Source organism: Rutilus rutilus (genome assembly GCF_951802725.1).
Source record: "Rutilus rutilus genome assembly, chromosome: 19".
Classification (NCBI taxonomy): Eukaryota; Metazoa; Chordata; class Actinopteri; order Cypriniformes; family Leuciscidae; genus Rutilus; species Rutilus rutilus.
The window spans coordinates 21,069,010-21,093,376 of record NC_140232.1 but is presented as its reverse complement, the minus strand read 5'-3'; the positions used below and the strand labels follow the sequence as shown (position 1 = coordinate 21,093,376).

The window sequence follows — 24,367 nt, the reverse complement described above, 5'->3', positions numbered from 1 at the left end:
TTCTACCCCAACAATTATGCATCCCAAGGGTAAAGGATGTCAGTGGCATTTCAGATGCATACCAATACCACTCACAAGCCTGATAAACACAAACTTACTATTGTGACAATGTTACAGTGTATATCTAAATATGACTTATTATAACTAAAAACGAAATGTTAATGAATCATGGATAGTGTTTATTATCTTGCACAACTGGTTACTTAATCAAGTAAATAAATAAATAAATATTATATTTATCATTCTATATATTTTACATATAACTTTTATCATGCCAAAATAAGCTTATTCTATCCGAAGTGTGTGCTGATGTTATAGTAATAATATCCACTAGGTGGCAGCGTTGACTCGCCGCATGATCGCACCACCACGAAATTTACATCACAGTAGCCCACATCATTGTTTACATTTACATTTATGCATTTGCCAGACGCTTTTATCCAAAGCGACTTACATTGCATTTCAAGGTACACATTTACATTCTTATCAGTTCGTGCTTGTTCTTGTTTAGAAAAAATATATTTGTAATGCATTTGCATAAGAAAATCTTTAATTTGTCCATCATATTAAAGCACTTTGTTAACATGAATGGGTCACGGTTTTATAAACATTATTCAGGCAGTGCAATGTACATTGTACGTATCGGCATAAATAAATAAGTATCACGCCATAAATGTTCCGCCCTGAAAATATTCATTGAAAGCTGATTGGCTAAGAAAATTGGCGCTGGGGGTTGATGGACGTGTCAGGTCAAAATAAGGGCGGGACCAACAGTCCTTTAAGGCTGAATTGAGGATTTACTGCATTGCATTATTTCTGTGAACAGTACAGATCACATTTCACTGAGAATAGAAGAAAGATTCATTTGAGACAGGTTTGATTTTACTTAAAGACATCATTTATTTACCGGCTGGTTTAATAATGTCTTTAATGTATCTATAATGCTTGATTTCTCTCCCCCATCGCCCCTCCCTCTGCCTTTCTGGGTGTAAACAAAGCCAAAGTGGGTCATTTTGTCGTGGGATGATTTGATCTCACATAAGAATAGTAACGGTTCTGCTTCCGTAACGATTTGTGTGAATAGCCCCCAAGTGATGTATTTGTCACTAAAACAACAAAATAAATTAAACATCGCCGTTAACTTCCGACATCTATCTTTCAGAGAAAAAAATCTTCAGTGTTTTGTTGTTATGGGGTTGCCACGACATTAAGAAAACGCTGGTTGAGCTACACAAAAGAGTGAGGATGCGCCTGCAGACGCGCTCATTCCCCACCTCCTCGGGGTGGGGGGGTTTCTTCGCTCAACCGTTCTTTTTTTTAAAAAACGTTTCAACACGTAGCATGAGCGAGACAGGCGTTGGTATCCAAACCAAACCAAACCTCCCCACGCCCGGTCTGAACCGGTTCGGGGGTAGTGCGCGCTCTTGGAGACTCCCTCCCCTCTCCCTTGCTGAAATTCCTGCCACGCGCTCATACACAACAAAAAAAATCCAAGCAGAGAACGAGCGCGCGCACGCCTGCGCATACGTCACTCCCTCCCCTCTGCCTTGTTCACCTCGCATCTCCCATTGGTTCCTGCGGACATCTCGAGCCTCCTCTTGTTCTCTCCCCCGATTGGTTCGCGGTGAGGACTGTGGACTGCGATTGGTTAATGTGAGTGCGAGCCCTTCTTGCTCATTGGCTGGTGCGGGCTGTGCATGAGCGCGAGGGAAAGAGTTGTAAACGCGAAGCGCGTGCTGGAAAAGACGAGGCGTAGAGCTGAGAGCGGCGCGAGCACCGGAGATCAGCAGGGGCATCACTCGTCACAACATCCAGCCTCTCATCCGCCCTCTCTCCATTTTGTCGCGATTTTTTTCGGTATATCTTTGAAGTCTGAATCGAAGTCAGCAAAGGGTACCGAGTTCTGTAGCGAGGCTTTTGTTAGCCCGTGTTGGGGGCAATTACTGTTGCCCTCAGTGGGGGGGAGCGCGTTATCATTTTTTGCTTATTTGGGAGGCAAATTTGCCGCCTCTCACCGCGTGTTCGTTAAAAATCGATTTTAGGTGCGTTTTTGCTTCATTTTGGATCTGGCTAGAGCGGATTAACTGGGTTTTGTTTTGTTTTTAAAACCGTGTTGCGGCTCTTTGTGTGGGTTCAGCTTCGTGTCCCTGTGATAAGCTACCCGAAGTTCCGCACTCCGAGCTCCAAAACATGTGTTCCCGGGTGTGGTTTATCACAGACCGGCGGATCAGCCAGGAATACCCGCAGGTCCAGATCCTGCGAGCTCTGAAGGAGCGCTGCGCCGAGGACGATGTTGAATTCCGCTATCTTCTAATGGATGAAATCGTCCTGACCATCACGGACGGACAGCTCGGTAAAAACCGCCGCGCGCACATACACATTCATAGACGCATACATTCCATCTGTACGAGCGCTGAAATGGTTGTTGTTTAAACTGTTGAGTTGGCTAAACTGGTCAGTGTGGATGGTTAGCACGCTTGCTTTGAGCGGATGTGCATCACCGTGTGAATGTTTTGTGTAACGTTAGATGTGCTGGTGGGTGACCGCCTAACCCACTTTCAGTCCGCTACCACAGCCTACCCGATGGATGGAACGCCGTTTAAAATAGTCGAGAAATCGTTTTAATCCCATATCAAATGTATAAATTTATTCACATCAGTATTTAGATATCATATAACCGTTTATTGTTGCACCATGTGCGCGCGAACAGTCACGAGTGTGCGGCGCGAGCGCGTTCATTATCATCACATAAAGCCTCGAGCGCAGATGGCGCGACGTTCACAAAGACCCGTTATATCCAGGTGCTACACACGCGATGGTTTTTAGGTTTTTAAAGCTTTTTTTATATGCAATCGGCGAGCTTTGATCGGAATGAATTAAACTGGTATGCTATGACGCATTTGCGCGAGGTTTCACAAACAACGGGGTTAAATGAAATAACCGATTCGTCACGTGCAAACCTCGACTGAAATGCGACTTTAGTCTAAAGATGTTTGGTCGGTCGTTTAGATGATTACTGATGTAATAGCATCACGGTCTGGTAGTAAAGCAATATTAAGAATACAGACAGACATTGTCTAACTTGTGGTATCCGGGATGCTTAAAGATACTCATACCTACCTCTTCTTAGTCATAGATTATCTTGTTTTACCAGTCTAGTTTTAATAGTCACTTATATGCTTCAACATCGGAGTCAGTATTGGTTACCAAATATGACTTCAGGTCATTTAAAGACTTAAATTGATCTGACAGAACTCCTTATATAATGCACAAAACGTGTGTGGGGGGGTCATGCTGTTAAATTAAAAGGATAGTTCACCAAAAAAATGTAATCACCCTCGTGTTGTTCCAAACCATCATCATGCTGATTTTCTTCAGTGGTAAACAAGAGATGTTTGGCAGTATGTGAGAGGTTGGCATTGGCAGCCTGAGTCACCATTCACTTTAATTGCATCTTTATTTCCATGCAATGCAAGTGAATGGTGACCTAGTCTGTCATTCTGCCTAACGTCTTCTTGGAAGTAAAACATACTGGTTTGGAACAACATGAGGGTGAGTGAATGGTGACATTTTAATTTTCAGCTCAACTAATCCCTTTCATAATAAGCTGACAGCAAGTTGCAAAGTGTTTCGTAAGATAATAATCTGGGTTATTGACACCGTTGTTGCCATTGTGGAAGGTGGGGCTGTTTTTGACATGACAGCATTTATTTTAGGTGGTGCAGATGGGCACTGGACATAAAGCATTTTGCATGGACCTGAGGTAAAGGGAGTGGCTATGCACCAATGCAGCTCTGCCTTGAATCAGCTACTTTAAGTTTAGTGGTGTTACTTCGCGACATAATGGATTGCCAGTCTAACAGAAAGACCCGAATAGACAAGATGAGAAGGAGAGAAGAACTAAGACCATATTGAGCTACTTTAATGCAAAGGTAGACCGCTGTATGGAGAACGTGACAGCAACACAAATGGAGCAGGTTGTTGGCCTGTCATGTTTAGGTCTGTGTGTGTTTAATGTGCTGTCCTGGATTCTGTCTTGGTCCAGTAAAGAGGTGGTTGACAGTTGGTCAGCTCTGGGATTTAAACCCCCAGAGATCCTGACATTCTGCTGCGTTACATCATCAACCTGAGACGCATGGAGCAGAGTAGGTCAGCACATAATCATGATCACTTATGTCAGTAAAAGCATTGCAATTAAAGACCGTTGTTTGAGGACATACCATAATTCCTAAATAATAATTTCCTGATTTTATTTGTGAACCTGTTGACAGGTGTGCCACAAGAGTGTGTGTTATCTTATCACCTGCTGTGTGTTACGCCACATGCGGCAATCAAACAATCAATAGGCAATCAGGGTTCAGGACTTTTGGCAGCGTGATTTTTCAGTTCGTGTGATGGTGTGAGCGATATGTGTGCATTATTTTTTGATGTCAAGTGTCCATTCCTCTAAGACATGTGAAATCTAACACCAGTTTCTCACACATGCACAAACTGCAAGCCTGCTGAAAAACAAACATGCAGATAATGCATACACGTGACTGTATGAGACCGTAGTTAGTGGTAAGTGAAACTTCAAACTGGAACGATTTAATCAACTACTTCCCAAGACGTTTCTTTCCATCAATAGTCATAGGGAAGATTTTATAGACATAGAAGAGGGTTGAGAAGTGAAGTGTAGTGTTTAGATAGCAGTGGTATCTGTTGTGCACTAAAATTGAGGTACCAGTAGTTCCCCTTGTTTATCTCAACTGGGAAAAAGCAAGTTGCACATTTGTAAACACAAATGTACAGGGTTCCTATGCATTATGGAAAAATGTTCATTTCCAGACTATTGCCCTGATTTAGTTTTCTTAATAGAAAATTAAGAATTTAACGAAAATATTTATCATTCAAGAAGTGTGTTTTCATGGCAGCTATTTAGTGATTCTTTAGTGACTGTCAAACACGCCTGAATGAATTCAAGGTGCACTTTTTCAATATGAAAAAAATCTTCTAAGAGAAGGACCTTTGCGAAAATAAAATATATACAGACTTTCGTGTGCGCACGAGAAACCATTAAACTTGGCATATAGGACAATGCACGGTTTTGCACACTGAACCACCTATTGCGCCATCAGCCCATTTCGCAGTGTGGTTTCTTGGCCGCCACAGAGTATGCGCTAAAGCAGACCTAAGGCCTTGAATGTACTGCCATAACGAAAGTTACATTTTGAACAGGCAATTTTTACAGTACCAGTCTTTTTTTAAAGACCCTTGAACTTGGCAAATAGGACAGTGCACATAGTTGGCACGTGCCATCAGCCCATTCATGTCATGGTTTCTCCGTCAGAGGATGCCTTAAATTGGACATTAGGCCTTGATATTAGAGGCTCTGCGAACGGCAGCGCCTGAGCACAGCGGTCACATTCTCCGTCTTCATTAGTTGTGGTTTTGTCGAAATGCATTACTGGATAGAACCGTTAAACAAAGAATGTAAACTGTTTACGAAAGAGTATCATAGCTTTTGCTTTTATATTATTAATAACATAAAGGCAAACACTAATACTTTCTCATTAACCGTCAGCATTCAGCATATGCGCATTTATATAATTTAAACAAATCTTCAATATCTATCTAATAAACATTTAATTTCACAAACCTTGCAGGTTTAGTCGTCAACGTGTTACTGTGCGTGACTGTCAGATCAGCTTCACTGGAGACGCACGATCAACAAACTTTAAAGTAACCCTTGATTTCATATATTCAGTTGCCCACTTTCATATTCATATAATTTTCACTGTACTGTATGTAAAATTACTGTTACCTTGTCTTTAAAAAAAACATTCCCAGTACGCACAAATTTAGCAGATTACTAAGTTTACTTCCTTTTTATTATTTTCTTCCAAACAATTTCTTTATTTGTGAAAAAAACAGTAATATGATCACAGAATCAAGAAGTTACAATCTAAAGTAAGTCGATATAATTTAGAGATTTCTTTTTTAATTCATTTTCATATTATTTCGGCCAGTCTGCTCTTTTAAGATATCGGCATCAGCCTTCAAAAACCAATATCGGTCGACCACTAGTTTAATGACTATTTTGACAACTGATTGTTTAAAGCAATACTGTGTTTTAAAGTGAGAAAATTGACCAGTCCATAAGCTTGTTCCAATTTGGATATTCTCGATAGTACATCACAAAATTGTCAAAATCGCGATTTAGATCGTAATTGTTTGTTATAAGCTGTAATATGAAATTTTGGGAAGATCGCCCACCCCTAGTTATAGTATATACAAAACTAGAAATTGTAGCGCAAGCACGCAAAATATTCCTGTGCGCGTGTGAATAGTTTCTCGAGGGCTCTTGTGCATGCAAAATTCTATTTTATCTTTTGATTTTAGGGGCTGCTCTGTTTGTCACTTCAAGTATCAATGAAAAAAACCCATAGAAAAGAAAAATATTTACAGATGACTGTATATACCAAACATAAATCGTAAAATAATGCTGAATTTGCGAAATAGTCTTAAAAATCTACAGAGAGAGGTCTGGAAAAGTATGGAATTTTGAAATGGAAAATGTGTAGGAACCCCGAATGCAGAAGGTGGTACACTTGAGTTAGGAACCTCAGAGTTTGATGACACTACTGTAAATTCAGTGGCTGAATTTCTGGTTTCTGTGGTGTATGCTAGTGTAATAAAGCGTGGAGTGTACAGGAATAAATGCCAATTCTAGCCCTTAACATGCATGATTTAGGCTGTTTGTGTATGAGAGTTGTTTATGGCGGTCCAGCTTGTTTATGAATGGTTGGCCAACATGGCTTATTTTTGTGGTTGAAATTCTACAGGATGGATTTAAATATGGTAATGTAGTTTTGAGTACTGCTCTCTCATTGGCAGCTGAATGACAAGTATTCAGAACACACAAAAATGCATTTTAATTAAGTAAAACAAATGGATTTTCACTTGCACTACTGTTTAAAAAGTTTAGGCCCAGTAAGATTTAAAAAATATATAGACCTATATAATAATACTTTTATTCAGCAACGATACATCGAATTGATCAAAAGTGACTGATCTTTTGTAACATGGCTTTACTATTTCAAAGAACTTTCTATTTAAAGTATCCTGAAAAAATATTAAGCAGCACAGCTGTTTTCAACATTTATGATAATAAGAATCAAATTCTTGAGTATAGAGTGATTTCATGTGACACTCAAGACCAGAGTAATGATGCTAAAAATTCAGCTTTGCCATCACAGGAATAAATGACTTTTTAAAATATTAGCAAATAAAATAATATTTTAAGTGTGGTAATATTTCACAATATTATTCTTTTAACTATATTTTTGAGGAAATAAATAGCCTTAATGAGCATAAGAGAGACTAAAAATAAAACACCCTTACAACCCCAAACTTTTGAGTGGCAGATTAAATTGAATAATTGTGGTATTATCCAGGCACTGTTTTGTCTGTTTATATACCTGTATCTATTTCCAGCTCACCTCACCCTTACAGTTACCTCTGAAGTAGGTTAACCCTGTGTCTATACTGTGCTTAACACAGTAGGTTATCCTGAAATCCTCACTCGCTCTGGATTCAGTGTGTGTGTGAGAGTCAGTCATGTTTCTTAACCCACAATGACAGCTGCCGCAGGACTGACAGAAAGGGGAAGTTAGGGGAAGTGCTGCTGCTTTCTTCTGTTGAACACAAAAGAAGATATTTTGAAGAATGTTGGTAACCAAACAGTTGATGTACCCCATTGACTTTCATAGTATATAAAAAAATAAAAAATACTATGGAAGTCAATGGGCCCCATCAAATGTTTGGGTACCAACATTATAATATGTTGTGTGTTCAGCAGAAGAAATACATTTATACAGGTTGGAACAACTTGTGGATGAGTAAATGATCACAGAATGTTCCTTTTTGGGTGGACTGTCCCTTTAAGGGTTGATTCTCTGTGCTGCAGTGAATGTATGACTATTATTTCCTCCGGAAATTTGTCAGACTGGTATGAGCGTCAGATCTGTTAGTGTACCTGGCTGGTTAGAGTTGGTCTAATGTACTGTTTTATAGGTTTTATTGGGAATTAGTCAGGTAATTAGTTTATTCAAAACCAAATAACAAATAAATGTGCAACCACCATGTTTATCAGTGTTGTGAAATACTGAGTAAGAATTGTGATGTTTTAAAACCTAGTGGACCACTGACACCATCCAAGATGGTGGACAGAGAGAAATGTCAACTACGAATATAGACTTACTTAGATGCATTAAAAAAATAATCAATTGACTTTTACATTATTGCATAAGATTTATTTAAAAAAATGCTGTTGTTTTGAAAGAATCCTGAATTTTTTTTTGATAAAAAATAATGCAGCATTAGGTGAGCATTAGAGATTTCTCTAAAACAATCTTGCAGACCCCAAACTTGGTTATAATTAATATTATAATTGGTTGTAATTTTAAATGTATTTTTGCACCCAATATTTGTGTGCTCTGTGTTTTTATTCTTTTTTTTTAGTGTTATGATTGTAGGTTAGCAACATGCTAAAGTCAAATTCTATTAAAATCAGTTTCCAATGTGTGCACTGTTTGTGTAGAACGTTGAGATGCTGTCTTTGTAGAGTAACTTATGAGGGTACTCTGCATAGACAGTGTGACAATTAGGATGCTGCCTATTTAGGGAATTCACTAGGTTTTGGAACAGAGCTATTGTCCTCACAATGGTTGTTCAACAAGGTGGTAAAAAAATCTAAGCAGATGACTGTCTGTTAGTCAACATACAATACAATACATTACATAATGTTATATAATTTGGGAATCAATAATGATTTTATTTCATATATGCCCAAATCCCATATAGTCCTGTCATGCCCGTTTAACTGCATTCAAGTCCCATCTGCTTTGATCCATGAGAGGAAAAGAGAGTGCTGATGTAGCAGTTGCTAGTGAAGATGCTGAGTCGTGGTTTGTGTGTGTTGCTCCATCCTAAGATGGCGGAGAAGCAGGAGAGATTAGAAATACTGTGACGCATTCATGTTTTGCCTCTTGTTCCCTTATGGCTCCTTTTATATCCTCCGTTTTACATTTCCTGTTGTCTCTTGAATTACTTAATCACATGCTTGGCTTTATGTAATCTCTGAAATCCTTTCTTGTCGTGCTCTATTTTGTGTTTTGTTTCATCCAAACAACAAAATTACATATTTGCAATTTTTAGTAAAGTTTGATTGCTTTCATCTGCTCTTGTATTTGTAATCAGTCAAAATGCAAGATTTAAGTCAAATCCAATGAGCGCTGACTTTAACACTGATTTTAGATTTGACTAAGTGAAGGCTGGTGTTAAGTGAGCATAAACCCAAACTGGCACCTTAATTAAAAACAGAAAGCAGTGCAAACTGGGTTAGTGGGTCAGCGTGAACGCCGCAATAGCGAGGCAAAGCAAGCGACCTTCTGCAGCATTGTGTAACTGCTCTCAGAAGGAGATCCGCAGTTTAGTATTAGAGAGATGCTGTCGTGTGTTTTGTGAGCCAAGGCCAGCTCGTATGTCATATTGAGTGTTTGTAAGTGAGCGAGCAAGAGAAAGGGGCAACACATCCAAATGAAAGTCTGGCTCTCATTGGTTTGCTCAGATACATGAGTGTAATCCCTCCACACAATACTGCGGCGGCCAAAACACAGACTGCACTGCCTGTACTGCAGCATGTGATTTATCTTCCCTTTCTTTCTTTCAGGTCTGCGGGTTGGGCAGGAAATTGTTACCTCATACCCGCAAGTTGCTGTGGTGCGTGTTCCGACCCCATGGGTCCAGTCGGACAGCGACATCACCGTACTGCGTCACCTGGAGAAGCTGGGCTGTCGTCTGGTCAACCGCCCTCAGGCCATCCTCAACTGTGTCAATAAGTTCTGGACCTTCCAGGAGCTCGCTGGGCATGGAGTGCCTCTGCCAGACACGTACTCCTACGGTGAGAGATCATCTTTATGTCTGTTAACGCATCATTCCCCAATAATCACTTTGTAATAAAAGAAATAAAGGAATACATTTTTCTTACTTGCATCTTATATACACCACCTTATGTAACCATTCAAAAATTTGGGGTCAGTAATTTATTTTCTTTCTTTTTTTGAAAGAAATTAATACTTTTATTCAGAAAGGATGTTTTAAAATGATAAAATTGATAAAGACATCATTAGAAAAGATTTGTATTTTGAATAAATGCTGTTCTTTTTACCTTTTATTCATCAATGAATCCTGAAAAGTATCACTGGTTTCAAAAAAATATTATATACATTGATAATAACGGAGTATCAAATCAGCATATAAGAACTATATATATACAGTGCAATGCATAAGTTAATACACCCATGCTAAAGTTGACTAAAAAGAGGAATAAAAAATCATATTTTGGAAATTGAACTTAATGCCTTAATTTAAAAAATTAGGAAAAATCCAACCTTTAAGGACACCAATTTTCTTTGTGAATGAATAATGTTTTGTAAATAAATAAAGGTTCTTCCTTAAAATACATGGTGCATAAGTTAGTACACCCCTATGTTAAATTCCCATAGAGGCAGGCAGATTTTTATTTTTAAAGGCCAGTTACTTCGTGGATCCAGGATACTATGCATCCTGATAAAGTTCCCTTGGCCTTTGGAATTAAAATAGCCCCACATCATCACATAGCATTCACCATACCTAGAGATTGGCATGGTTTTATTTCAGTTAGCCTAAAAGCTAGTTTGATTTGCATTGAGAGCAATGCAAATCAAACTAGCTTTTAGGCTAACTGAAATAAAACCATGCCAATCTCTAGGTATGGTGAATGCTATGTGATGATGTGGGGCTATTTTAATTTAACATAGGGGTGTACTAACTTATGCACCATGTATTTTAAGGAAGAACATTTATTTATTTACGATACATTATTCATGCACAAAGAAAATTGGTGTCCTTAAAGGTTGGATTTTTCCTAATTTTTTAAATTAAGGCATTAAGTTCAATTTCCAAAATATGATTTTTTTATTCCTCTTTTTAGTCAACTTTAGCATGGGTGTATTAACTTATGCATTGCACTATATATATATATATATATATATATATATATATATATATATATATATATATATATATATATATATATATATATATATATATATATATATATATACACACACACAAAATTTCCACAAAAATATTAAGCTATTTCTTGACCGCCAAACCAGCATATTAGAATGATGTCTGAAGGATTGTGAAACTGAAGACTTGAGTAATGGCTGCTGAAAATGCATCTCCTGTTCTTCACATGAAAAAAATACATTTTGAAATGTACTAAAACATAAAACAGTTAATTTAATTGTAATATTATTGTCTTTACTGTAATAAATGCAGCCTTGATGAGCATAAGAGACTTTCAAAAACATTACAAAATCTTACCACCCCCAACATTTTGAATGGTAATGTATGTGCACTCCTGTATTTATCATTTATTCAGACATGACAACTGCTGTTTATGCGACACTCCGGTTTGTAGAATGAAACGGGAAGCCCTCATCTTTACCCTAATGAAAACCAGAATGGAAAAACCAGATAGATAGTGAAAAGAACGGGAGTGGGGTGTTAAACAACGGTTACAGCTGCTGTAGTGACGAGTTCCTGGCAGAGCAGTTCTGACATACCCTGCATTTTCTCTTTTTCTTACTGAACGCTGAACGAGTTCATCTGCTCCTGTCAAACCAGCCAAACAGATTCTACATCCATGAATGTTCTCTTCAAAAGCATGAAGAATATATTTGAGAATGCACAGGGTGCTGACACATTTAGAAGTTAGTTATACTGGCTTTGGTTTGGCTTTGAGCTTAAATTATATTTATACCCACTTCTTAGGTTTCTCTTTCTTCTACTCTCTTTCCATATGCTCTGTTTGTTTAATCTTGGACACGTTCTATCAAACCAGAGGTTGCGTTAATTTAAAATCCTGTCATTTACTTGTCACTGGCTCATTTCAAATGCTGTCTAGCATTGTAATATACATACAAGGAAAACAATTCAAACCTGTTTTTTTCCCTTTAAACATCTCTAGCTTGTAGTCTGTTTTGCCAAGTTCAGGTTGTTGAAGACAGAAACATAGGCTGTGACATATTCAGAAAGGTGCTACATTTATATAGTTAAAACATGAATAACAGACCATACGTGTCCAAAGCATGAATTGTCATTTTTAATTATTGAAATTGTTCATATTGGCTAAATTGAGATGATATAAAATGTACACAAATAGAACGGCATAGATTTACGTTCTTAAAGGGGAACTGAAAACAAATTTAAAGTATAAAAATAGACCATGAGGGTAACCCACAACCTCTGGGTCTAACATGTGGCAGTCATGTATCTTCTGAAGAACATATTTTCCTAAAACATCTTTAAGCCATGAACCTTCAAAAACTGGCCACGTAGTTGAACTGAGTGCCATCCAGGAAATGGGAAACGTGTGTGGCAAAAGAAAAAATCTGTCAGTGTTGCAGTTCTTCTCATGTGGATATTGAATGTCGCAGTGTTGCTTGTTTCATTAGAGCTGTTTGCGTCTTGCTCAGGAATCTGGCACTCAAATTAAATCTCACTTTTAATTACATTCATTACATATTCACTAAGCTGTGTGTGTGTGTATGCATGTGTCTCTAGGAGGACACGACAACTTCCGCAAGATGATTGATGAAGCTGAGCCGCTGGGTTACCCTGTGGTGGTGAAGAACGCTCGTGGACACAGAGGTATATAACTGATACTAGAACAGTCTGTGTGCATAATGGCTCTTTTGGGGACTGAAAGAAACAGGCCACACTAGACTTCAGATCTGGGTGCTGATCTTCAGGAGCCCTGAGAACACAAACGCCTCAAAGTTATACTGCTGGATCTCTGAAATCAAGCAGCTTAGAAACATCATCTCTTACCTTAAAAACAAAGGTTGTCTTTCTTTCTCCCAGTGCACATAAGGCGTCTTTGTCCTGCACTGCTCTTTTTCCCCCAAGCAAATTTGAGGTGTGTGTGCTGAAAGCATAATATTTTTTTTACGACTGCTATTGTTTTAATGGTAGTTGCCTTTGATCAGCAACAATACAGAATTACACAAACTGCAAAGAGTCTCACAGTCAGATGAGATCTTGCCTCATTAAAGCTAAGACCAGTGGCCACACCTAGGGATGTCCCGATACCACTTTTTGCAGAACGAGTCCGATACCGATACCGTAACCGATACCTGAATTTTCACTGCATTTGTAATTTTTAAATGTATTAGTAGATAAACCAAAAGATTATAAATCATATTAGTTGGCTTAATTTGTTCATCAAATATATATATTTCTTTCAGTTATTTTCATGCTTAATTAAGCCTGCTAAAATGCATATGAGCTTCTGTAAGCCTACTGTCACTGTTCATTCTATTGCTCTATCATATTTTATCTTTCATTTAATAGCACAGCACATATTTAGAGCTGCTTCAGCAGGGCTCAGTGCTGAGGACTGGGTCAGCGGTTCAAATGTTTGTCAAAACCAGTGAAATATCAATTATTTAATCCAATTTTGATATACAACAAAAACTAGCAGCCTAATTAATGTGAATTTAAAACAAGTAAGCAGTCAGTAACAAAATAGAAACAAACAATTGAATTACAAATAGGACAAATATATACAATAGAACAAAGGCTACAAATGAAATAAACAGTGTTTTTAGAGTTTTTCGGGTAGATCTAACAGGTACAGAAATTTGAATAAAGTAATCAAATGTGAAAAAAAGCATATTCATTACTGTATGAATTATATATAGATGGATATTTTTCTAAAGTTGAAAAGGGTAGCCTATTTAGTCAAGAGCAGTGAGTAATTTCTTTGTCCTTTGTTTGATTAACATTAAAACACAGAAGAAGGTTTATCAAACTGCTGCCCCTTTAAGACCGAGCGCACGGACCGCATTTGAACATGCTACATTCATTTGAGATATAACCGACTTTGTTTACTATAGGATACTCACCAAGACGGGCGTTATTACATAGTTGTGTGTGAATTCGTCCGTACAAGCGCAAGACGTGAAAGACAATTTAATTCAGTATTCGCGCGCTGAGACGCTGGTTTGAGGGGCGCGCGCTTCGGATGTTTGCATTCATGAAACTTCTTGACCTCTGCACACGTCCTGTAATAATGTAGGGAACCACTCGTTATACTTCAGTCAGGTAACAGTTCATGTTTTACTTTACTTACATATACGATTTAGTTTTCATCCAAATAACATGTGCTGAGTGAACGATCAGCAATCAAGAGCATTCAACGGAAGTGCGCTTCTTGCTCTCTGTCTCTCTCTCTGCCTCTCTCTCTCTCGTCAGTTAACGTTAATATAATAAGCTAAAGCTACATGCCTCCATTAATTTCGTTGCCATTGACATCGGACTGAACAAACTTTCCACTGTTGTCTGTTTAAAGGGATGTGCTCGACCAGCTCGTGCGTCTATGACTCAGTTCACCTCGACAAAGCACTCGCGGCGGCCAGTTTCTTTTCGCAAAATGTACGTGGTATCGGTGCGTGGTATCGGCGAATTTTTATGAGTACGAGTATATGAGGACAGTATCGGCCCGATCCCCGATGCCAGTATCGGTATCGGGCCATCCCTAGCCACACCTGAAGAAAATTATGAAAATTTCATTCACTTATCAATGATTATATATATATATATATATATATATATATATATATATATATATATATATATATATATATATATATATATATATATATATAGTGCAATGCATAAGTTAATACACCCATGCTAAAGTTGACTAAAAAGAGGAATAAAAAATCATATTTTGGAAATTGAACTTAATGCCTTAATTTAAAAAATTTGGAAAAATCCAACCTTTAAGGACACCAATTTTCTTTGTGAATGAATGAATGTATCGTAAATAAATAAATGTATATAAAAATAAATTCACCATACCTAGAGATTGGCATGGTTTTATTTCAGTTAGCCTAAAAGCTAGTTTGATTTGCATTGCTCTCAATGCAAATCAAACTAGCTTTTAGGCTAACTGAAATAAAACCATGCCAATCTCTAGGTATGGTGAATGCTATGTGATGATGTGGGGCTATTTTAATTCCAAAGGCCAAGGGAACTTTATCAGGATGCATAGTATCCTGGATCCACGAAGTAACTGGCCTTTTAAAAATAAAAATCTGCCTGCCTCTATGGGAATTTAACATAGGGGTGTACTAACTTATGCACCCTGTATTTTAAGGAAGAACATTTATTTATTTACGATACATTATTCAGAAAATTGTATGTCAGAAAATTGGTGTCCTTAAAGGTTGGATTTTTCCTAATTTTTTTAATTAATGCATTAAAGCAACAACATGGAACTTTTCCTCTGCGGTCGCCCTACAGGTTGGAAGCGGAATTGTCCATTACCGCTGTCGTAAAATGATTTACGGTTACTGCAGAGAATGTCTGGTTACTGTCAACGCATTCTCATCCCCAAATCGTCACTTTCAAACATTCTTCAATATCCGACGCACAACGCACCCTTAGCGTCAATATGAGACGCTTCGGTTATGGATAGGTTTAGGTCTGTGGTAGGGTTATGCGTCTCATATGGACGCTAAAGGGTGCTTTGTGCGTCAGATATTGAAGAAATTTTGAAAGCGTCAGTATATGACGACTTGGGATGAGAACGGGCTGTTACTGTATATGAAGCATGCAGGGTTTTTTCATATGGGCAATGATAATATTATTAATCTTCCTCCTTTCATAATTTATACATGTTTAGTAGACTAAACATTTTAACTCAAACATTTGCGATTTGCATGTCGATTGCAATGCTCAAATCTGAACGAGAATGATAGCGATAGCATCCTAACCATCTAAAACTAGCATGTTAGTGTTTACTAGCTAAGTTACCAGAATGATAATTCGCTCATCTACTAACGTTAGCTGATTCATGAAGATAAATGGAGGTCCAGATAGTTTCCGTAACGTAGCCAGGCAGACAACAGATTAGAAAAACTAAAGATAGTATGCAAGCAATTTACTTACTTGTTCAACAGCATGACGGCCAAGTCAGCATCGGTCTGACGATAAGCTCACGCCAGCGAGCAAACGCTCGACCAATATTGATCCTCGTCCTGCCTTTCAGTTTATCACTCTCCCTTTTCCTCTTCCGACTCTACTCCGACAAAACCTTGGACTTCTTACGTTTCGCTGCTGCTTCAGCCATGACGAAAACAGACGCACGAAAACAAACGCGCTGGTTGGCCTGTCACGGACGAATTTGAGGAAGTGATTGGCGAAGTGACGTATGCCGTAAAGCAGTCGAATTTTGTAGTTCTTTTTGAGCTCTGGTTACTACCCGCACCCCGAAGTTACATAGTGCCAGTAAAAGCGATACAGACCCCGTCAGGCTCTGGCAGACGTGTCATTCAACCTATTGTAAGTCGATGTACCATCACAAGGGTCTTGGAAATATATTATGAAGGTTGAAAAACTACATGTTGTTACTTTAAGTTCAATTTTCAAAATATGATTTTTTATTCCTCTTTTTAGTCAACTTTAGCATGGGTGTATTAACTTATGCATTGCACTGTATATATATATATATATATATATATATATATATATATATATATATATATATATATATATATATATATATATATATATATATATATATAATTTTTTTTATTTTTTTTTTTATGTTCCCAGATCATCCCAACCAGTCTCTGAATGCGGTTTCAGAATGCTGAGATTTTTGAACGTTCCATTCAAATCTCATCTTTAATATATTTATGGCCTATTAGTCACTTTTTTTGCAGTCTTTTTAAAAAATGTTTTTTTTTTTTTTTTTTTCGTACCCAGTTTATGATCACTACTGGATAAGTAATTTAAATGTATTGGTTAAAGGTGTTGGAGAACTGGTTAGGTGAAGCAGAACGCGCACATTTCAGTCAAATCTTTGTTAAAAAGGTACCGGGTCGATTGACCTATACAGATGAAAACAAAATTGCTCACAATGTTGACCTTTGTTGGGCTGTGACATGTTTTGAAAGATTTCCTCTGACCCAGGAGGAATAGGGTGGGGTGGCGGCAGCCTGATGGTTGAACATCTGGGAGAGTTCACAATCCTGCTGTTTCACCTTTTTGCCCTTGAGCGAGACACTTAACCCCTGGTTGCTCTAGTGATCTCTCCCAGCAATTAGTGTCTTGCATATCTCCTTGTATCTGATAGATGACTATTACCTACCAAAATTGATTATTCAGCCCATGGATAAATGGCAAAATTTACAGACTTTCAGCTGTTTGCAATGAACAAATTAAACAAAAGTAATTGAAATCGCTCACCACAACAAATGTGGTTTCCCCAAATTTAACTGAAAATGCAACTTTTAATGTCTTCTGCAGTCTCAAAATGATTAAATCCCCTGAATAAAATCCCTCACAACAACACAAATCTGTAATACAGGTGTTGTCTCAAGCACATCTGATGCAACTAATCAAGGGCTTCATTAGTTGCACCAGGTGTGCTTGAGCAAGAACACATGAATTATCTGAACTGGCTAGGTTTGTTGAGACAAATATGGCTAAGTCAAAAGGTGGCCGAGTCAAAATGGTCCTGAAAGATAGTGAAGGCACTAAATGTTCCAAGGGACACAGTTGGAAGCATTGTTCGCAAGATCAAAATTAAAGGAACAGTGGTTACACTACCTGCACAGTAGGGGTGGAAACGCACACAGAAGTCACGGTTCGGTTCATACCTCGGTTCAGACATCACGGTTCGGTACGAGTTCGGTACAATGGAGGGAAAAGCAAAACAAAAATGCAGAAGGCTTGTGCATGTCTCAGGCTGTACCACCAAAGGAAAATAAATTACTTTAGCCTTGAATTTTTTAAATAAGTTTTATTAATAAAGTAAAGGCATAGAACCAGTTTATTTGTAGTGCACTGACAATAGTTTTATATTATTAGTTTATTAATTAAATTAATAAAAAGACCTTGAGATATGTTTGGTAATTGTACCTGAATGAATTGAAAATTAATTTGCTACATTTCAGATTAATATATTTGTTTTCCTTAATTTTAATTAACAGTAACTTAAACAGTTTGCAGTTTGAATGATGTCCTGTATAAACAAAATGGAGTATGCTTTTATGTTTTCTCTGTTCGATCGCGCCCGCGCCACGCACACACAAATATAATTAAACACTTTGCGACTTCGATCGCGCACGCGCCTCACTCACTCACTCACTCACAACAGAATTGCAATCTTTACATCGCAGCCTGCTTCAGAGCTAAGGCGGGGCTACAGATTAGGTGTCCCAAAAGAACCCGCGTATCTAACAGTAGTTCCGCATTACATTCATTAATTTAAGAAAAACAAAATGTAAACTTTTTTTTTTATTATTTTTTTTTTTTTTATTTGTATTTGTATTAAAGTTTTATTTATTTTTATACCGTGTATTCTCCGTGTAAATTTATGCACCGAACCGTGACGCCCGTACTGTTTCGGTTCAATACGAATACATGTACCGTTCCACCCCTACTGGACAGGTCAGAAAAAGGAATCTTATCAACGGCTGAAACCAGATTTCTGGGAAGGCAGGTTCAGAAAAACCCTTAAATGACTGCAAAAGACCTGCAGCAAACCTTGGTGGCAACAGGCACTGAGGTTTCAGCTGCACAGTAAGGCGCGTACTAAACGTATGCCAGAACTCCAAGATGTACACCACTACTGAACCAAAAGCACAAGAAAAGTCGCCTCCAATTTGCTCAAAATCATATAAATAAGCCATAGAAGTTTTAGGATTCTGTTCTGTGGAGTGATGAAACAAAACTGGAACGTTTCAGCCCTATGGATCAGCTGTATGTTAGGAGGAGGAAGAATGAAGCATATGCTGAAAAGAACACTGGTGGTGGCTCAGTGATGCTCTGGGGCTGCTTTGCATCCTCTAGCACTGGAAACCTGCAGTGTGTGGAAGGCAAAATGGATTCATTGAACTTCCAGGAAATCCTAGTAGAAAACGTCATGCCGAGAAAGCTGAAGCATCATTGGACCTTCCAACAGCACACTGATCCCAACCATACCTCAAATTCCACCAAGGCTTGGTTGTAGAAGAATTCCTGGATGATTCTACAGTGGCATCACAGTCACTTGACTTGAACCCCATAGAAAATCTCTGGTGGGATTTGAAGGCGGTTGCAGCACGCAAACCAAAGAATATTACTGAACTGGAGCTCATTGCTCATGAGGAATGAGCTAAGATTCCTCAAACACCACCAGAAGCTGGTGTCTGGTTATACATCTTGTTTTCAGCAGGTCATAACAGCAAAAGGATGTTCTAAGTACTAAATATGCTTGCCATGAAGGGGTTGAATAATTTTGAGACTGCAGAAGTCATTAAAAGTTGTATTTTCAGTTTCATTTGGGGAAACCATTTGAAACATTTGTTGCGTTGAGCTATTTCAATTACTTTTGTTTTATTTGTTCATTGCAAACAGCTGAAAGTCTGTATATTTTGCCAAAACCTGATTTGCATTGGGGGTTGAATCATTTCAATTACAACTAATTTTCTCTTCCTCCTTGTGTTAATAAAAAAAAAAAAAAAAAAACAGTTTTGCATGTGGCCAAATTCATGCTGCTACACCTGGCTGTGTATCAAGAGTGTAAAATTCTGTTAATGTGTGAAAGGGATGCATTTGACACTGTTCCACAAGATTGTCGTCACATGAAGGTTCGCGCATTTAACCCTGGATTGTTATTTGTTCTATTTGCTCCTTATGCAGAGGAATCAATCATTGCTTTAGCTTTTAGTAACACTTTGAAACTTCTTTTACACAACTTGTTAAAGTAGACACATTTTGTTTAGGTAGTTCCAAAAATTATTATTTTTTGGAGTACTTATACAGTCAAAACCTCACTACTGTTAAATTTGCACTTGATCATAGTTGGTCTTTAATGATGTCACATTTTGATCTGTGCAGGTAAAGCTGTGTTCCTGGCCCGGGATAAGCACCACCTCTCAGACCTATGTCATCTGATTCGCCATGACGCCCCATATCTGTTTCAGGAGTATGTGAAGGAGAGCCATGGGAGGGATGTGCGGGTAGTTCTGGTTGGAGGGCGAGTGATCGGGTCCATGTTGCGCTGCTCTACCGACGGACGCATGCAGAGCAACTGTTCACTAGGTATGCAATTGTGCACTTGCCTCCCCCCAAATTATTAATTTTTTTTTAATACCTGCTGATATTTTTTTGTGTCTGTGGATGTTTTTATTTTTCTGTATCAACTATTTATTTTTAATTTTATTTTTAAATATTTGGCCACTACAGCCACTAATTTCTTGAACAATAATATGCGGACATCAAAACATGCTAACTCGGAGCGAGGGTTTAGCTTTCATTTTTAAATCACGATTAGTTGAAATCAGTTTGCATATTTAGAAACATATTGATGTATTGTCCTGTGTTAGCGTAGGTTTATAAATGATTTACATTACAAAGCTGTTGATGGTGCACATGAACATTATAATCAACCCAAACTCACAACATTCAGAGATGGAGTTTGAGGCATGCTCCATGCATGTAAATGATAACAGTTCATGTGGAAAAGCATTAACAGTGAACTGAGCCATTCTGAGACACAAGTGCATGGGCCTATATATTAAACATGCAGGGCATATATTTATTTAATTGAATCGCAGCCTTTGTGAATTCACAATAGTACTATGCTATAGTATGGTTTTAATACATCTTGCAGCCTTACAAAATGATCTAATAATGCGGTTCATGGATTCTCGTCCTTGGAATGCGCCACTTCTGGTATTTTGCCGGTTACTCGATACGGGTAAATTGCAATCTGGGATTTTTTTTAAATCGAGTACTCTAATCAAGGAATCGTGACAGCCCTAATAATAACAATAATAAATACTATTGAATTTAATTTTCAGTTCAAGGCAACATTTATAATTTTCATATACTTTTTTTAATATTTCAGTTTCATTTAATATAGAATAAAGATCTAGAATATTTAATTGTTTTAGTTAACAAAAGCAACACTGACCATAATTTCCAATTAGCCCCTCTGCTCATGATTTCACTCCTTTTTCTAGGTGGGGTGGGAATGATGTGCCCCCTTAGTGAGCAGGGGAAGCAGCTGGCCGTGCAGGTGTGCAATATTTTGGGGATGGACGTCTGCGGGATCGACCTGCTCCAGCTAAACGATGGTTCTTTTGTGGTGTGCGAGGCTAATGCCAACGTAGGCTTCATCGCATTCGACCAGGCGTGCGGAATGGACGTGGCGGGTATCGTGGCTGACTACGCCCTCTCACTCCTGCCAAACCGCCTCAGCAGGAAGATGTCGCTGCTGTCTGTGGTCTCCAGCACCAGTGAAACTAGCAGCGAGCCTGAGGTGATAATCCCCACAGAGGTGTGTATTCCCAACGAGATCTGCCCACCCGGCACTAGCTGTACCATCCCTGACGGCGTGTCGACCATGAGCACAAGCTCCACCTCCAGCGAGAGTGAGGGGGATCTAAACGAAACGGGCCCCAACCCTGTCACTGCAGATCCCGCTTACAATATCAACTCCCTCCTCGCGAGTGAGATAAAACTGTTGACTGAGTGAGCTGGAATTACAGCCACAAACACACACAGATACACAGACATCAAAGAGCAACACATACTGAAGTGGACATTAAATGCATACAGATGCACACGTGTAATCATACTAACCCTCCCTGTAAACCCCCGTCTGAGGCTGCTCCCCTGATGTTTCTTCTCCATTGACAGACTATAGAATTAAACAAGTGTACAGTGCAGTTCGGAAGTGCACCAGATAGAGTACACTCCAGTCTGGCTGTAGTGCACCAGCTGAAAATGCGTTTTCCACTGTAATTTGAGGGTGCATGCACTGTAGAGTGGTTTTATCAGGACACGATTCCCAAATGTAACCTTTCAGCGACCAACAAACTGGATTCTGATGTTCATACTTTGGGTTAGGGTACACACACACACACACACACTGACATACACTTAAGGACATATTAAAGTCTTCTGTATTATAGAGAGAGAATGAATGAATTTTGTCTGTTACAAACCTTGTGGTAAAGCCTGGCTGAAGGCATAATGCATTGCATGCATGGGGTGAGAGAAAGAAAGAGAGAAAGGAAATGAATGGACCCAAATTTCAACTGCCCACCAGGATACAAAGGCACATACCTCCCTGCCCTCAAAAAGCCCATCCAGACAGACACATAGAGGGACACCAAGAACAAAAACTGGAAAGCTGTGAATATTCTCATCCATCCCGACTCTCTTAAAAGCATGAATGAGTATGAGTTATTTTAGTCTGTTGCAATGGCTGCCTGTAGTAAATGAATTACTGCTGATCAGACAAGCGTAAAGGTTTCATTTGCTTTGCCGGTGTCTGTAAAATTGATTGACTGATGTGGGACCCATTTTGAATTGCCATCCTTAATGTGTAAGTGATGATTTGGCCTATAGGAACTTAATTGGTTAATGGGCATCTTTTACTTGGTAATTCTGTAATTGAGGCGGCCATTTTAGAAACCGCCACTGTCCACCATTTTGGATTGGTTAATGTACTCTGTTTACAGATCAATAGTATGGAAGATAATGTGAACGGGGAACAATATTCTTAAAAATAAAAAAGCTGTTTTATCCAATGTCTAATTCAAACCTGCTAATGCCCACACGTCAATCTGCATGTCTGCCACTCCAAAAGCAAATCTCCCACATATTAGAGTCTGAACAGTGAGTTGCATAGAAATAGAGTAGACTTTTAAATACTAATGTTTTTACCACAAGGGCTGAACGTTTTGCCAACACTAAGCGATGACGATGAATAAGCTATTTGTCTTCAACGATTTGTTTGTACAAAAATACTGCAACAATAAAACTGAAGTGTCAACTCAAACGGGTGCTACAACTTCTCTTAATTCAGCCCAGTGGTCTAAAAGCCAATAACCTGAAAGACAACCAGGAATTGTATTGATTTGAGCACTGCATATTCCTCAAGTCTAAATCTATTTAACAATAAGTGACTCTTTTAATGTCCCTTTTCAATTTGGAAATGTCTAAAAATCCTTACTCTGAATATTTGCATATTCAAATTTACCTTGAGTCTTAAAATGCATATAACAAGCTTCAAATGGACCAAACTCACAATCCAAACCAGCTCAGAATGGTTTGCCATGTTAGACGTCATAGTTTAGATCAATTAAATGTGAGTTCAGACTTTAGAGGAAATACTGTTTACATTAAGATGAAATATAGAATTGAAATTTTAGAGTTAACTCGGGGAAGCAGCCTTGATCAAATTCCTGTCCTTGGAAACGTGACATTCATGTTAGACAGTCCTGCCTATGTGTATCAATAAACAAAAGGACAAAGCGTTATAAAATATTAAGAAATGGATGCTGTGAGACCTGATGGTTAAATGCAATCTTTTTCTTGTTTGTTTTATATTTAGTGTTCTGTTGTCTTTTGTTTTCCTAATTTATAATTTTATGTTTTGTTGAGAAAAAGGACAAACTGGTTTATATGCGATAATCTTGCTTGGGAAAGGCTGAAGAGTGGCGAAGGGTTTTAGTGTGAGTTTGACTGAACAGACGTTGACCAACTGAGACACACACACACTCTTCTCACCACCCCCTCTCAAGCGTTGTGATTTGCCGTCTTGTGTGTGATGTGTTCCATCATTCCATGCCACCAGAGACTTGCACCCTCCACCTCATCCCACTCAAGAACAAGTGTCCCTGTAAACTCTGACACTTTTCGGTGTTTGCGATAACGCACCATATGGTTGTCCAACTCTTACACACTCTGCCTCCACTTCCGATAGAATTGAACAGGAAGTTTCTTCTCCCCTTATGTTTAGTATAATAACGGTGTGACTCCAAATCTAAATACTTCAATTCAGAATGGAGTCCTAAATCTGAACTGAGAGCTAAAATGGCGTCATCAGATCTGGCTCAGTGGAAAACATTGTCTATATGAAATAATACTCATTCTGAGTATTAAGGTACCACTATACTCCTCTGACTTTGCAATTAACTTAGCGTCACAACTAAAAAAAAAAAAACAGTTGCTGCTAATGAACTGTTCTATGGAATGGAAAAGGGAAATGTTTTGAGACTCCATGTGTTCATTTCATTGCGCCTCTTGTTTTGTTTTTGTTTTCCTTTTTTTAGTGGGAACCTAAATGCCAAAAACCAAGCAATGTTGTATAATTTAAAACAAGAAATTACTAGTGATAGAACGCTAACATTGATGTTATGTGTCATTACGTAATAAAACCAATAATACCAATAAAGACATTCAAAAAATGTCCAGAACATGAAAT

The 24,367-nt window shown here is 38.3% G+C and overlaps 1 protein-coding gene across 1 annotated transcript; it reads left to right on the top strand.

Annotated features, from left to right (window-relative positions):
• Positions 1-1,672: 1,672 nt before the first annotated feature.
• On the top strand, positions 1,673-24,366 carry rimkla (ribosomal modification protein rimK-like family member A). Its single transcript, XM_084390391.1, has 5 exons — positions 1,673-2,353; positions 9,713-9,943; positions 12,655-12,741; positions 19,987-20,190; positions 21,114-24,366. Exons 1-5 carry the CDS (start codon positions 2,191-2,193, stop codon positions 21,626-21,628), a joined length of 1,200 nt encoding a protein of 399 aa, XP_084246517.1. The 5' UTR covers positions 1,673-2,190; the 3' UTR covers positions 21,629-24,366.
• The last annotated feature ends 1 nt before the right edge of the window (position 24,367 follows it).

What these genes read in the sequence shown, in the direction of transcription:
- rimkla (XM_084390391.1), top strand. Translation starts at nt 2,191, where the DNA reads ATGTGTTCCCGGGTGTGGTTTATCACAGACCGGCGGATCAGCCAGGAA. An exon ending in GAACGCTCGTGGACACAGAG is followed by an intron (nt 12,742 to 19,986) that starts GTATATAACTGA and finishes TGATCTGTGCAG; the next exon opens with GTAAAGCTGTGTTCCTGGCC. An exon ending in GCAGAGCAACTGTTCACTAG is followed by an intron (nt 20,191 to 21,113) that starts GTATGCAATTGT and finishes TCCTTTTTCTAG; the next exon opens with GTGGGGTGGGAATGATGTGC.